The 16,824-nt window shown below is 40.0% G+C and overlaps 2 protein-coding genes across 3 annotated transcripts in view; one reads left to right on the top strand and one right to left on the bottom strand.

The window, feature by feature from the left end:
• The window catches only part of SPDYA (speedy/RINGO cell cycle regulator family member A), a 33,268-nt gene extending 32,438 nt beyond the window's left edge, over positions 1–830 (top strand). For both annotated transcript variants that reach the window (XM_060117275.1, XM_060117276.1), the window contains exon 7: positions 742–830. In XM_060117275.1, the coding sequence (XP_059973258.1) occupies positions 742–830 (89 nt within the window). The remainder of the gene's footprint in view (positions 1–741) is intronic.
• TRMT61B (tRNA methyltransferase 61B) lies at positions 730–16,584 on the bottom strand. The gene is made up of 6 exons (XM_060117274.1): positions 15,867–16,584; positions 11,210–11,312; positions 7,804–7,994; positions 2,948–3,039; positions 2,015–2,241; positions 730–1,296 (listed from the first exon to the last, which is right to left on the bottom strand). Exons 1-6 carry the CDS (start codon positions 16,578–16,580, stop codon positions 1,100–1,102), a joined length of 1,524 nt encoding a protein of 507 aa, XP_059973257.1. The 5' UTR covers positions 16,581–16,584; the 3' UTR covers positions 730–1,099.
• Positions 16,585–16,824: the final 240 nt, after the last annotated feature.

Raw genomic sequence — 16,824 nt, forward strand, 5'->3', positions numbered from 1 at the left:
AATGAAAAGATATAACGTTCTTAAAACAATGTAAGGCACATGGTAAATGCTAAATAACATTATTCATAGTGCCTATGAATAATAATAAGCCCTAGTCCTAATTAATTCATATTTATAAAAAGTGTATCTCTCCAAATATTATTTTTTGGCTGCGCCGTGCAGCTTGCAGGATCTCAGTTCTCCGACCAGGGACTGAACCTGGGCCACAGCAATGAAAGCACTGAGTCCTAACAACTGGACCACCAGGGAACTCCCCAAACATTTGATTTATATAACAGAATAATTCTGATGTTCTTTCAAACTGTTAAAATGATTCTGAGAAAGATAAGAGATTCAAGAATTGCTACATCTTTTTTTTTTTTTTTTTTTTTTTTTTGCGGTAAGTGGGCCTCTCACTGTCGTGGCCTCTCCCGTTGCGGAGCACAGGCTCCAGACGCGCAGGCTCAAAGGCCATGGCTCACGGGCCCAGCCGCTCCGCGGCATGTGGGATCCTCCCGGACGGGGGCACGAACCCGTGTCCCCTGCATCGGCAGGCGGACTCTCAACCACTGTGCCACCAGGGAAGCCCTGCTACATCTTTTGTTACAATTTTTAGGATAGTTATTCTTATCAGTTTTCCCCCTATTATCTACTATAGCCTAGATTTATTATTTTTTAAGACACATACAAGCCATTAAAATATGTACTTAAAATACACAGATACCTAAAATTTATCTCAAAATGCATATTTTATTTTGGTAGCCAATGACCATCAATCAAACAAAGAAAAGAAAACTAATTTCATGAAGAAAGACAAATCTATGGAATGGTTTACAGGAAGTGAAGAATGAGATGGCTCAACTAAACAAACTTGGAATCATTAACTACAAAATGTCAAACTAACTGCAAGACAAGTGTCAAAATGGGACATTTAAGCAGTTTCAAAATGTTACACATCTTTCTCTAGCTTTTGTTACTTTTCAAAATTACATGTAAAAGTTATACAAATTATAGTAGTAGCTAAAAATACCAATCTATGAAAGTAGTGATTTGCAATACAAAGTTCTATTTTGATATTTTTCTTCACATCTTCAAATCAGTTGTCATCTGAGGTACTCAGTTAAGTTGTGGTTTGCACTTCCTCAACTTGACAAGAAAAGCTAATTTGAAGGGAGGAAAAGGTAAGGGCATTGCAATTATGAGAAGAAAACACCATATAATATAGCGTGAAAAACTTACCTGTATGACCAGTTTGCCAGTGTATAGGTCTAGCAATATAGGGAAATGATCCATAGGGAAAATCAGAATGTGATTCTTCTGTTATAGAACAAAATATGTATTGTAAGCTACATAAAATATTTTATAATTTGTTCACAAAACTGTTAAAAAACAAATTACTGTCCTTTTCCTGTAAGTTTTTTTCTCTCAGACTTTTTTTTTTTTTTTAGCATTTGTCTTGGAGCTATTCTGACAGTTATCTTACAGAAACAACTTGTCAAGGATGACACAATAAACCTATATATGGCTTTATAACCAAATGGATAAGCCCATATCATAAATCAATGGATGTCTGAAAACTTGTTTATGGCCTAAGTAATGTGTACATACAACAAGGACCTAAATTTAGTTCTTTGAAAAACTCCTAGAAGTTGCTTTTTGGAATATTAGCTATTTGCATATCGGGTCCTATTAAATTCTTTCCCTTCAGTGATAATCACTGATCTTAATTTAAAACATTCTTTAGTGTATTTAAAGTATTTCATAAGCCAATCCCTTTGTCACAAGTAAAATATGAATATTATACGAAGTTCAGTTCTTCATAGGTATCAGAGTTTTACATAAAAGGCAGGAAAAGTCATGATTCTGTCTCTTAAAAGATTTTAATTTAACAGAATAAATACCACATTTCAATTTCTATAGGAAAAACATAATAAATCCCTGAGAAATATTTTTATAATGTATTGCCCAATACATTCAGGAATGTATTCTCCGTTTATTGTTGCAAACACATGCATAAAATAAAACTGAAGCTCACCATGGTCATCTTCTTGAAACATCTCACCTTCAATTCTAATTTTCTTTTGAGAATGTAATTGTAAATCTCTGTTGATTTTAGGTTCCACTTTTTGAGGTAGAATTCCATTTTTCTGTTTTGCAAGGCAAACCAACCAATCTCTGACAATAACTTCACTTATCTTTTCACATGAGAGGGCAAGTTCACAGATGCGAATTCCATCTAAAAGTTCAATAACCTGTGTGATGCTTTCAAAAAAGTGAAAAATATAGTTTAAATTTCTACTACAACAATAACTTTATATTTAAGTTCACTATACCTCTTACCCCAATTTAAATGCTATGCTTAAATCAAAAGGGAAAAAAAGTAAAAATGCAAGTTAGGGCACATAAGAGGAGAATACTAAATAAAAACAATAAAGAGACTATATCATTGTTCACATTACACTTTTAAAAACTTTTCTTCTAAATTATCAGAAGAAATATGCATCTTATATTACCATTTATGTAAAGGATGATTTAAACAGCAATATAACTGAATTTGGGACATATGCTGTTTCATAACAGGGTTTTTTTTCGACTTTTTAAAAAATTAATTTATTTATTTTGGGCTGCATTGGGTCTTCACTGCTGCATGCAGGCTTTCTCTAGTTGTGGCGAGAGGGGGCTACTCTTCGTTGCAGTGTGCGGGCTTCTCATTGTGGTGGCTTCTCTTGTTGTGGCACATGGGCTTAGTTGCTCCACAGCATGTGGGATCTTCCCAGACCAGGGCTTGAACCCGTGTCCCTTGCACTGGCAGGCAGATTCTTAACCACTGTGCCACCATGGAAGCCCTTCATAACAGTTTTACGAGATAATATATACACTTAACTCAGTTACAAAATGAACACTTTAGCCTAGTACTTAAAACGAAACTGTGTTTAAAATAACATTACCAAAAAGTCACATTACTCACTTTGCTAGATATACAGCACATACACCACCCTGTTTAAGATTTGGGTATAAAACAGGCAAAGCAACTTGAGGATTCAACATATCCAAAGCTACCTGTAGTGAGGGAAAGAGAATCAGACTGAGTTTTGTTTAAATAAAGCATGTGTTTTCTTTTCTTATTGAGGTGAAATGATACACTTTGGGAAAGCAATTACCCAGTTGAAGTATTTCATTTTTTAGAATGTAATACTAATGACTGTCATTTTACCCCTCTCAAAAAGGCATACTTACAATTATACAATTTGTCATAGTACTTAACTACATAAAAATTGTAATGGTATGTCTTGTACTTGGCAATGTCGATAATACAGGAATCTTTAGCTATATTTTATACACATACCTACATACACACACACATGCACACACACACAGTTGCCCCTTGAACAACATGGGTTTGAACTGCACAGGTCCACTTAATGCAAGGATTTTTTTCAATAGTAAACACTGCAGTACTACACAATCTGCGGTTGGTTGAATCTGAAGATGCAGAACCTTGGATATGTTGGAACCACGGATAGGGAGGGCTGACTATAAGTTATACTCAGATTTTTGACTGCACGTAGGAGTGCTGCCCCTAAACCCCATGTTGTTCAAAGGTCAACTGTATGTGTAAAGTTTCAATGCTTTAGTTCAGCTTTTGGCAACAGAAATTCACATTATCTCAAATATGTATTTTTATGTTCAAAAGTTTTGAATATTAATTTTAGAGGTTCTAAAATTCAAGAATCATGTCCCTTATTTCTTTACTCTTCATTCAGTTGCAGAATACAGGGCTGTACTCAAAAGATGTCGAATGAATGCAAAGAGTAAATGAAATTACAAAAAAATTAACTGAAAACAAAAATACAGTCAAATAGAAAATAAAGTGACTTACTGATAGATAGCTCTAGAAATCTAATGTAGTTGGCACATCATAATATTTACTAAATTAGAAATTATTCTGTTCATGTGTTTTAAAAAAAACCAGTAATAATGGGTCATCATTCATTATTAATTTATTCACCAAATATTTACTGAGCATCTACCATGTGCCAAGTATTTTGCTAAGTGGTAAAAATATAATGGGAGCTTATATTCTATTTTGTTTCACAGGAACTTATATTCTAATTAAGGAATAGGCAGTAAACAAAAATCTAATAAATATGTAATTCAGAGGGTAATGAGTGACATGAAGAACTACAGGATTATAAAGGAGGACATGAAGGATAGAATGACAGGGCAGGGGAAGGAAGTACTATTTTATACATAGGCTAGTCAGTGAAGATACCTAAAGAAAATGATTAAGGTAACCCTGTGGAAATTGAGGGGGGAAGTGTGTTCCAGGTGCAGAGAACAGCAAATACAAATGCTCTGAGGCTGTAGGATACTTGGTGAGTCTGAGAAGGCCACAGTCGCTGCAGTGGAGACAAAAGGGGGAAAGTGGTAAGAGAAGAGTTCTCAGATGGTGGGGATGTGGTGGGGATGGGGAGGGACAGATTATGCAGAATCTTACAGACTTTAACTATACTCAGGAAGAGAAAAGTCACTGAAGAGTTTGAGACATGGTCTGACTTTTTAAACTTTTTTGAATGTGATAAACATAACATAAAAGTTGCCATTTCAAGTGTACAATTCAGTGGCATTAAGTACATTCTGACCTGGGCAAGGAAAGATGATGGTGACTTGCAATAGCAAATAGCATTGGATGTGATGAGAACACAGAGCCAATTAGAATTAGAATTGGCTGTCAGATGTGAGAGAAAGAAGTGAGAATGAATCCAATGTTTTTATCCTAAGCTACTGAAAGAATGGAGATGTCATTTACTATTGAGGAAAATGATTTAAGACAATGGGAAGAATAAGCTTGGGGAGAAATATTCAAGAATTCAGACACAAGTTTAAGATGCCTATTAGGGCTTCCCTGGTGGCACAGTGGTTGAGAATCCGCCTGCCAGTGCGGGGGACACGGGTTCAATCCCTGGTCTGGGAGGATCCCACATGCTGCAGAGCAACTAAGCCCGTGAGCCACAACTACTGAAACCCGTGCACCACAGCTGCTGGGAGCAACTAAGCCCGCTCGCCACAGCTGCTGAGGCCCACGCGCCTGGAGCCCGTGCTCCGTAATGGGAGAAGCCACCGTGATGGGAGGCCCACGCACCGCAGCGAGGAGTGGCCCCCGCTCGCCACAGGTGGGGAAAGTCGACATGCAGCAAAAGGGACCCAATGCAGCCATAAATAAATGAATGAATGCATAAATAAATACTTAAAAAAAGATGCCTATTAGATATCCAAGTAAAGATCTCAATGACTAATCAAAGGGCCAACAGTGTGGACATAAATTGGTTTCTGTGACTGTAGTTTTAGTATATTATCAACAAGGACCAAAAATAAGACTACCGGGCCTCCCTGGTGGCGCAGTGGTTGAGAGTCCGCCTGCCGATGCAGGGGATACGGGTTCGTGCCCCGGTCTGGGAGGATCCCATATGCCGCGGAGCGGCTGGGCCCGTGAGCCATGGCCGCTGGGCCTGCGCGTCCGGAGCCTGTGCTCCGCAACGGGAGAGGCCGCGACAGTGAGAGGCCCGCATACCGCAAAAAAAAAAAAAAAAAAAAAAAAAAAAAAAAAAGACTACCAAGAAGCCTGCCAATCCAAAGCTCCATGGCTCAGCTAACAACATTACCATTCATTAGCCACTCAAATCAGGAACTTAGAGTCACTATTTGAATTAGAGTCACCTTGAATTCTCTTTTGAGAATCTGTGGGGTTCTGATGCTTTTATTTGGATTAAAATTATCCAGTCCTACAAATCTACCTCTTGGTATTTCTCAAATTCATCCTACTGCTAATGCTTTAGGTCAGGACCTCATAATATCTTGTTGAAACATTACAATAGCTTTCTACAAAGACTACGTAAATTCCCTTCTTTCACCAGAATTATTCTGAAACAGGAATCTGGACATTCTACTCCCCTACTTAAGAACTCATCAATATATGTCCATGCCTCTCTCTCGCTTTGTCACAGCTTACCCTTCCTTAAGTGCTACCTTCAAGCAGGACTTTCACCAACTGACAATTTTTAGAGACCTTCTTAAAGAAAGGAAAATTCTTCATGATCTAGCTTTAACTTAATAATTCTATATTATGAGTAATTTATTTATGAACACCAACTATAATTCTTTGCCCCAATAGTATATGACTCTTCCCCAGAAGCTGACAGTTCTCCTCCTTCTATATGCTCTGAGTATTCATCTGACACTATTATTCAAGAGAGATTCAATTGAAAATATCTAGTAAGGAGTATTCTTTCCTTTGGAACAGGGATGGATGTTTCAGCAGGTTTCCACAAGGCTGTAACAATACTATTAAAATCCTTTGTTGTGTTTCATGCTCATCAAGCAAAATTCTGATGACCAATTAAACTCCCACGTATCTGTGACATTCCTATGGATGACCTACATAGAACAAGTCCTCTTTCTGCCCTTATTGAGCTATATAATATGCAAGCCAAACAAGGATGAGAAAAAAAAACCAAACAAACTGTGGTCCTTGTGTCCAGGAAGCTGTGCCACTGTAGGTATTGGCTTTAGTTTTATTAGAGATGGGAACCAGTCCTGATAAATATCACCTCTTTGAACTTTACTTGATTTCTCACCTAGTTTCCCTTATAAAGTTCCTAAAATAATCTAAGTTTCCAAAAGCCAATTAAGAAAAGTGAAGAAGGGACTTCCCTGGTGGCACAGTGGTTAAGAATCCACCTGCCAATGCAGGGGACACGGGTTCGAGCGCTAGTCCAGAAGATCCCACATACCGTGGAGCAACAAGCCCATGCACCACAACTACTGAGCCTGTGCTCTAGAGCCCATGAGCCACAACTACTGAGCTCGTGTGCTACAACTACTGAAGCCCGCGCACCCAGAGCCCATGCTCCGCAACAAGAGAAGCCACCACAATGAGAAGCCCGTGCAACACAATGAAGAGTAGCCCCTGCTCGCTGCAACTAGAGAAAGCCCGTGCGCAGCAACGAAGACCCAACACAGCCAAAAATAAATAAATAGAATAAAATAAATAAATTTATTTTTTTTAAAAAAAGAAAAGCGAAGAAGACTTCTTACCCAGACCTCAGTCCATAGCGTCAAGCCATGAACTGATAATGGCATCACCAAGGATAAGGCAACTTAAACTAGAATTGTGAAACTTTGAGGTCATCTAATGGCACTATGGCCCACATCTCCACCATCACTGTTCACAGCTTAAAATAGCATTCTCTCGTCATCTATCCTTTTACCTTCATACTACTCTGCTTCTCCTCCCCTAACTCAACCTCCCACTCCTCCACCTCCTCACAAATCCCTCCACTCCACTTTCTGGAGCTTTGTTCACAATAAATATGCCTCTATCCTCAACATCTTTAATTAACACTCCTCTACATCCTGACTTTAACTGTCTAAAGATGCCTCTTGCCTCTTCCCTCAAAAATGAAGGCTATTTATTCCTCCAAATCTCACAATATGAGGTCAGGTGCGGGGCTCGGTATACTCCCAATGCTGCTTCCAAATTATTATTCCTTTATCCTAGAAACGTTGAAGTTCATGATGCTCAACTACTCCTCCTAGTATTGCATCATTACCCCACATTTATTAACAACTTTGGCACCTAATTCAGTATATCTCTCTGCTCTAAATCCCACCATGATATTAAAGGAAAATATTCCTCCCACTCTTAGAGATAGAAATGGGGCAAATAATGAAGGAAGATCCTTTTCCATATAAAAGAAGCGTGGTCCTTGTTTTCTTTGTACTCAGTATTAGATAATATCATAGGACTCATTTTAGAAAACTTACCGCATCAAATGTTAAAGATTTTACATCTTCAGTTGCTCCTAAAATATCCTTATGAATAAAATCCACGTTGTCTGGCCACTCTTCTACATGACTCATTTTCCATGAATCACGCCAGTGTTTGTAATTCTTCTTAGCCAGTTCATGGTGGTCTTTTCTAATTTCAAAACTTATGACTCGTCCTTGTGATCCAACTTAATTTAAAAAAAATTATGACATTACACAGTATTAATCAGTACATAAAGAATGTCAAAATTTTATTTTGCAAAGATATTACATGGATGTGAAAAAATAATGCAAATAGTTCAAGGTTACAAAAGTCTCTACCCTACCCCAAATACCCAATCAATCTCCCTCATCAGAGACAATCATTCCACCATAGTTATTTACCCTTCCCAAGATAGTCGCTGCCTATAGTACAAGTGTGCAAGTATCTTTCTCTGTTTTTAACACACGTTGTTACCTATTATATATACTGTCCTGTACCTTCCTTCTTATTTACCAATGCCATTTCAGTGATTAATGATCTACTGCATTTTTTTAAACAGCTATTATGTTCCATTGTATGACTATGCCATAGTTTATTTAACCAGTCACCTATCGATGAACATTTAGCTTGTTTCTAGTCTTATGCTATAACAAACAATATTGCAATAAAAATTATTTTGCCTAAGTCTTTGTACACATGAGCCAGTATATCTATAGGATAAAGTCCTAAAAATGGAATTGCTGACTCAAGGGATATGTGAATATTTTTATTTTGAAAATTACCAAATTGTCCTCCAAAAAAACGATACCAATTTACACTCGACCAACAATGTATTAGAGTGCCTATTTCTCCATATTCTCTCCAACAAAGAGTTATCAAACTTTTTATCTGTATCAATCTAAAAATTGCATATAGTTTATCATTGTAGTGTTAATTTGCATGTCTTTTGCTATGGATGAAGTTAGGCCTTTCAGATACTTAAAAGCTACTTGTGTTTTTTTTAATTTAATTAATTAATTTATTTATTTTTGGCTATGTTGGGTCTTCGTTGCGGTGCTCAGGCTTCTCTTGTTGCGGAGCATGGGCTCTAGGTGCACAGTCTTCAGTAGTTGTGGCATGTGGGCTCAGTAGTTGTGGCTCATGGGCTCTAGAGCACAGGCTCAGTAGTTGTGGCGCACAGGCTTAGTTGCTCCGTGGCATGTGGGATCTTCCCAGCCCAGGGCTCGAACCCATGTCCCCTGCATTGGCAGGCAGATTCTCAACCACTGCGCGATCAGGGAAGCCCCAGTACTTGTATTTTTGTGTGTGTCTGAAAAACTTTCAAACTATTTATCATAGTAATACTGCAGTTTCACAGAAAACTACTACATTTTAACTTACGGCAATTCATTTTCTACCCACCTCTATATGAGGTTATTTGATACCATTTGGAGGCTGTCCCAGATCAATCAGTCTATAGTTAAAATGAAGAGTTTAAATTGCAGCATGTCTCTTTAAAATGTAAGTCCAGCTGTAAGTCATCATGTTCTCAAGGGATAAAAATTAATGTTAGGGCTTCCCGGGTGGTGCAGTGGTTGAGAGCCCGCCTGCCAATGCAGGGGACGCGGGTTCGTGCCCCGGTCCAGGAAGATCCCACATGCCGCGGAGTGGCTGGGCCCGTGAGCCATGGCCGCTGAGCCTGCGCGTCCGGAGCCTGTGCTCCGCAACGGGAGAGGCCACAACACTGAGAGGCCCGCATACCGCAAAAAAAAAAAAAAAAAAAAAAAAGGTGGCATAAGCTAAACACTTAGAAAAGTATGGTGAAAATAAATCCATCCTGAAGGTAAACAGCAATAGTTTCTTGATCACTCATAGTTTGGGATTATTTATGCCATGACACTCCTCCAACACTATAGATATTAGAAATATAAACATTCTTCTCGTTTCACAAATTTTTTATAAATTCACTTTGCCAAATGCATTTAGGAATCTGTCACAGATTGTGAAGAAATGGCTGCCTTTAACTATGCACAGAAAAGAGTCCAACAAAAGATGTGAGGAGCCCAAAATGAATTTCCTGACCCAGTATAAGTTGGATTATGTTTGTATGTGATGACATTAGGTCAAAAAACAAAAGGTGTAAGTTTAATTCAGTATATGTCTATCTGTAATCTTTATAAAATCTACCCACATACACCTACAACTTCTCTAACAATGTTTATTAGCTAAAAAAGAATGCACTAATAAAACCAACATGAATGATTAAAAAACAAATCTACCAAAAGAGAATGCTGTCTATTATTAGGTGAGAAAGGGAACACTGCAGAGGCAGCCAAACAAGCCAAAGCAATCCTTACAATCCGAGGAATTAAGTGGTCAAAGGGAGCAATAATCAACTACAATAACAGTAACCAGAAATCAAGTGGTGGGAACATGAACAGATATTTATGTTTACTATATACCTCTTGATTTTTGATTAGGTGCTACCTTCAAGCAGTACTTTTACCAACTGACAATATTTAGAGACTTTCTAAAAGGAAAGTTCTTCATGATCTAGCTTTAGCTTAATAGTTCTATATTACGTATTAATTTATTCATGAACAGCAAAAATAATTCTTTGCCCCTGATAGTATATGACTCTTCTCCAGCAGCTGACAGCCCTTCTCCTTCTATATTCTCTCATACTGAGCATTCACTTGGCACTATTATTAACAAAAACATGTACGTGTGTGCACAAAAGACAAGTACAAAAATGTTCAGAGAAGCACTATTCACAATGTTCAACTCAAATGCCCATCAACAGCAGAATGGATCAACTGTGCTTTACTTACAAAAATAGCAACTAAAATGAAATAACCATTGCTACATGCAATGGCTGAATCTCACAAACAGAATGTTGAATGAAAGCAACCAGATTCAAAAGAGTACAATACTACAGGATTCCTTTTACGTAAGATTCAAAACAGGCAAAACTAATCAATGGTGATAAAAGTCAGAGTGGTGGCTACCTTCTACCTTTGGGTAGGATAAGGACTGAGAAGGGATTTGAGGAGGTTTCAGTGGTACAATAACATTCCCTGTCTTGATCTGGGTAATAACTACGTGAGTGTGGTCACGATATAAAAATTCATTGAGGTATACACTTATGATCTGTGTACTTTTCTGTAGCTATGTTATGTTCTAAAAAAAATTTAGTTAAAAAAAAGCGTGGAGGGAACAACAGAAAGCAAACAGAGAGAGGGTTAGACAGAGAATGACTTGAATGAATGTACAAAATAGAAAGAAAAACAGTTGCTTACATTTGATTTCAAGGAGAATGCTCTCTATCACAAAGTTATGTGAATATTTTCTGAAACATCTGTATCTATTTAACTTCCCGTTATTATGAACAGATTGAATGTTTTGTCATCTAACTTCAACTCATTTATCCCAATCTCTTACCTGCTTTGGATAAAAACAAGCTCATTCCACCAGAGCCCGAGCCAGCTTCCAAAACAGTATCACCTGGGTGGATATTCATCATCAACAGTATCATATTCAGATCCTATGATTGAAATACAGCATGGGTGACTCTGTGACCAATAAATATGTACTAAGCACCTAGGCTTACAAACACTATGTTGGGCTTGGAGAAAAGAAGTGAAAAAAAAAAAGGATTAAACTCTGGCCCTGCCTACCAAAAGTTTATATTTTACTTGATGAAATGAGAGATTCAAGAATCAGGTAGCAAATACAGAAGCACTTCAGTATAATATTGAAATTACAGAAAATAAGTAAGAATAGGAGCTCAGAGAAAGGAGAAATCAGCAGACTGCCCTAGCTTAAAGACATAGAGAATTTAAGGAAACAGTCACAAAGTAGAAACAGTTTTAAACAAAAAAGAGGTAGAGTAATAAACACAGTTTGCCCATCTCAGGAGGAGCGGTAAGGAGAGACCTGAATCCATGCTAACGCATCTGAACTTAACCTGGTAAGTAACTGGGGCATGTCACTGAGGTAATATTAATGGCATTTTATAAAGATTAATCTGTGAGACGAATACAGGATGTACTAGAATAGAAAAAAATTAGAGGTATAAAGACCAGATAGGAAGTTATTACATAATCTCTGCATGAAATGATGAATGCTCATTTAGAATTAGGATACCACAGGAGGACTCATTTGCCAAACTTTATAACTAAAGAATTGTTTTGTTAACAGGAATATCATGGATGATAGTAGTAATAGCTGTTTATTGAAACTTCACCAGGTGCCAGGCTTCTGTTAACTATGCAAACTGCTTTCAAACATTATCTTGTTTAATCAGAATAATAATATGAGAAAAGTATCACCATCCCCATTATAAGGATGAGAAATCAAAAAAGTAATTTGCCCAAGGTCACACAGCCAGGAATCAAGTGGGCAAGTCAGGGGTAGAACTGATGTTGAACTCCCAAACATCTAACCACGCTGTTGATCATTTCACTGTATAGTACAAATGCTATAGAGAGAGAAAAATTTAAATGTTAGCATTTATTTCAACATCCCCCCAATAACAAACCTTTCGAAGTTGCTAATAAGCAGCACATCTGGTACGGTTTTACTATCTTTTCCTTCTCTGGCAAAAGCTGCTGTGAAAATTCTAAAAGAAACAGGAGGATTTCTAGGATCCTCTGTTGAGTCACAACAAAGTTGTATTAAATATAGGTTTGGCTGCATAAGAAACTATTTAACAGGTACAGTTATCTAATTAAAAGCCAAAATGTATTTTCTGAAATGATGGACTAAGGCTTGAACCAAATTATACTTAGACACATAATTCTTAAGGTGTATTAGTCAAAAAGTTTCATTAGCAAATTCAAAGTCTTTCAGACATACATATCCTCTCCCATCTGCCAGGAACGTAGGAGTAGAGGTGGGAGGGGGCACAGATAACTTCACACAGGAGTGGGAGGCAGCTCCAGTAGCCGTTTCAGTGAAACGCCCTGGAGAAGGCAGTTCTATTTCCTTGGCTCTTTCATGTAAGACTAGAATTATAAACTTTTTAAAAAACTTTAGCACACTTTAACTTTTGCTTCCTGCCATTCAGGTTACCTGGTCTCCATGGAATGAGGTGGGAGCCCACTTCACATATCCTAGCGATTTCAGTCCAAAACTGGGGTGGGAATAGCATTTATTCATTTCCTTGCCTCTTTCCAAAAGGGATTTGAAGCTAATGGGAGACTCCTCTGAAGTTATGAAATATCACTCTACTATTGAGTTTTCTATACATTTTAAAACTTTAGGCTTTCAAACAATCTTTTCAGACTTTTTCCTTTTTTTCCCTTGGCAGGAATTTTAATCTCTTTCCTAACTAATTCAACAATATAAACCTAATCCTCAGCAGAAGGTTTTAATAACTGGGCTGCACTTTAGTCTTAAGTGGCAACAATTTCTACTCTCCAATGATCCTTATATAAGTATTCCAAACATGCAAATCAGCAGAAAAGATTAACTTAAAAAATTTTGGGAGTGTTGGGAATTTCCTGGTGGTCCAGTGGTTAGGACTTGGCACTTCCACTGCCATGGTCCCAGGCTCAAACCCTGGTTGGGGAACTAAAATCCCGCAAGCCACAGGGTGTGGCCTAAATAAAGAAATAAATAAATATAAAATAAAAATAAAAATTTAGGGAGTGTTGCCATTTATACTTCTACTCCAAACCTAAAAGTGCTTGATATTGACCCCTGTGAAATGTTCACACTTTACACGTAACTGTTAGGAAGTTTATTAAAAATTGCTCCCTCAGACCAACTTTTAATATTAAGATAAAACTATGTAATTCTACGGAGGAGACCAGCTTTCAAAAGTCAGTGGAGGGACTTCCCTGGTGGCGCAGTGGTTAAGAATCCTCCTGCCAATGCAGGGGACGTGGCGTTCGAGCCCTGGTCCTGGAAGATCCCACATGCTGTAGAGCAACTAAGCCCGTGCGCCACAACTACTGAGCCTGAGCTCTATAGCCCGCAAGCCACAACTACTGAAGCCCGCGCGCCTAGAGCCCGTGCTCCACAACAAGAGAAGCTGCCGCAATGAGAAGCCCTAGCAGTGCAACGAAGAGTAGCCCCCGCTCGTTGTAACTAGAGAAAGACCACGCGCAGCAGTGAAGATGCAAAGCAGCCAAAAATAAATAAATAAATTTATTTAAAAATATATATATAGAGACTGAATTCCTACTTAGAACCTTCCAACAGTCACCCAATGCACATGGAATAAAATACTCATATCTCCAACCACAGCCCATCTCATACCATTCTCTCCCTCACCTAACCCACTCGGCCCACAGCAGGAACTCGGCAATGCTCTTCCCTTTGCAAGCACTCTGCTCCTAGATCTTTGCAAGGCTGGCTCTTCCTTAATGAGTTTATCAAATGTACCTCCTCAGAGACCTTCTCTAACCACCTGACATAAAGTATTCTCCTCCCCCAGGTTACCCAACACAATGTTATTGTTAATCTACTTGTCTTCATGACACTTAGCACTACCTGAAATTATCGAATTCTTTCATTTACTTGTTTGTTCCTTGTCACCTCCTCTAGGACATAAAGTCTATGTTGAGAGCAAGGACTGTGGTTCACCACTTCACCTCCCTAAAATAGTGCCCTGAATATATAAGGTAGGTGAGTATTTACTAATGAAATAATGAATGATTCCTCATCTAGGACTAGGAGGAGGAGTTGTTACAAAGGAACATTCCGCTCAAGGACAGTGACTGTGACTAATGATTAAAATAAACCACTAGCAATGGATCATTAGCATAAGATTGTAACAAGGAACTAGGTAGGTAATTTACTTATAAATAATATTCCTTTTATGTTTAGTGTCTAATTTTAGCTGTTTTCACATAACATTTTTTTTTCTAATGGGAAAAGCATAGTGAGCGCTTCCCTAGTGGCGCAGTGGTTAAGAATCCGCCTGCCAATGCAGGGGACACGGGTTCGAGCCCTGGTCCGGGAAGATCCCACATGCCGCGGAGCAACTAAGCCCATGCGCCACAACTACTAAGCCCGCGTGACACAACTACTAGAGCCCGTGTTCCGCAACAAGAGAAGCCACCGCAATGAGAAGCCCGCGCACCACGACAAAGAGTAGCCCCCACTCGCCGCAACCAGAGAAAGCCCGTGAGCAGCAAAGACCAAACGCAGCCAAAAATAAAATAAATAAAACAAAAATTAAAATATATTTAGGGGTTCCCTGATGGCGCAGTGGTTGAGAGTCCGCCTGCCGATGCAGGGGACACGGGTTCGTGCCCCGGTCCGGGAAGATCCCACATGCCGCGGAGCGGCTAGTCCCGTGAGCCATGGCCGCTGAGCCTGCGCGTCTGGAGCCTGTGCTCCGCAACGGGAGAGGCCACAACAGTGAGAGGCCCGCGTACAAAATATATATATATATATATATTTTTTTTTTTTTTAAAAAGCATAGTGAGATATCTATTGTTGACAAAATACACCTCTAATAACATGCCTGATTAAATATGATACTTAAAATATCGCCACAGTGGTACTAAAAAATTTCCCCCAAGAGTTCAACGTTCTCTTTTTTTTTTTTTTTTTTGCGGTACATGGGCCTCTCAGTGTTGTGGCCTCTCCCGTTGCGGAGCACAGGCTCCTGACGCGCAGGCTCAACGGCGATGGCTTTACGGGCCTAGCCGCTCCGCGGCATGTGGGATTTTCCCGAAACGGGGCACGAACCCGTGTCCCCTGCATCGGCAGGCGGACTCTCAACCACTGCGCCACCAGGGAAGCCCTCAACGTTCTCTTGAATGCTGAACTCGCAAACTTAAGAATTATGGGGAATAAATACACATTCTTATTGCCTAGTGAGTCCACATCACTCTATATAGTAAATCACTTTACAGATCAGAGAATCGAGGCTCCCAAGTTAAAATTAAAATCTGGCTATTTCTTCCTAAACTTAGTAACCATAAAATATGTAAAAGTCATAGCCATTGGTTAAAAAAAGAAGTGAGAACAATAAAAACTTGAAACGTGCTGAGATGTGCTTTAAGTACATTAATCATGTCTGTAGTACTGCATCCGTTTTGCTCTTGGTGGAACCAAATGAACCTAACTCCCATCGCATTACCTTAGGACATGTTATGGCAGGCCCTCTTTGCATCAGTAATACATAGTCTTCCAATGCTGGCCTCCTCAGCATGAAGTGCTTACCAGAGGAACTCCTCAGTATCTGGCCGGGGAACTTCCCCACGATCTCGCTGAACGGGACTGCCCCCCAGCTACTATTTAAGTGTCCGGCATTGCTCAACCTAAATAATTTTTTAAATTGTGTTTCTCTCTTCCCAGTCTCAGCTAAAATCAGCTCCCCAGCCCGAAAAGGCACCTCTCGGGTAGCTGACCAGGAAGAGGAGACGTGAAGTTCGTCATCCTTGGTGGCAGACTGGGCCAAGGCGGGCAGTGAGGGACCCCCGGATCCCTGGTGTGCGGGACCCGACTGGCCCTGGTCTTCACTCGAGCCCTTGCGCTCTCGAGGAGATGACTCCTTTCGCGGCGTCGGTGGTCTGAGGCTTTCCAGTGACGAAAGACATCTGGTCCCAAGTCCCCGGACGAGCGGAGGGAGAAATGGAGGCGACTCTGCGCCTGGGGCTTTCCTCTGTGCCGCCTCGCGCTCTCCTTCTTCATCTCGCGCGTCTCTAGACGAGAATTTGCAACACAATAACCGGGGTCTCTCGAAGGGCTCTTGCCCAAGGCAGCGCAGGAATGGACACGTCCCGAACCCTGGCCACCTCCGGACACGCCTCAGCGGTAGCAAGACCAGACCCAGGCGCCTGGTTAACAGCATGACTACCCGCGCAGGCGCAGTCGCAGTCGCAGGCGAGTGTCGCAGGGCCGAGGCTCCGCCTCTCGCTGCGCGCAGCATTGACGCAGCTGCCTGGGGGATGGACAGCTATTTCGCCGGAAGAACTCCGCTACAGCGCCTGCGTCCAGAGGAGGGGCGCAGCGGCCGAGTTGGCAGCCCGGGGTTTCGTGAGGTCGTCGCTGAGTAACCGTCCCGGGAGCGGATCTCTTTCCCGCGCAGGGGCCCA

This window comes from Mesoplodon densirostris, chromosome 14 (genome assembly GCF_025265405.1).
Source record: "Mesoplodon densirostris isolate mMesDen1 chromosome 14, mMesDen1 primary haplotype, whole genome shotgun sequence".
Taxonomy (NCBI): Eukaryota; Metazoa; Chordata; class Mammalia; order Artiodactyla; family Ziphiidae; genus Mesoplodon; species Mesoplodon densirostris.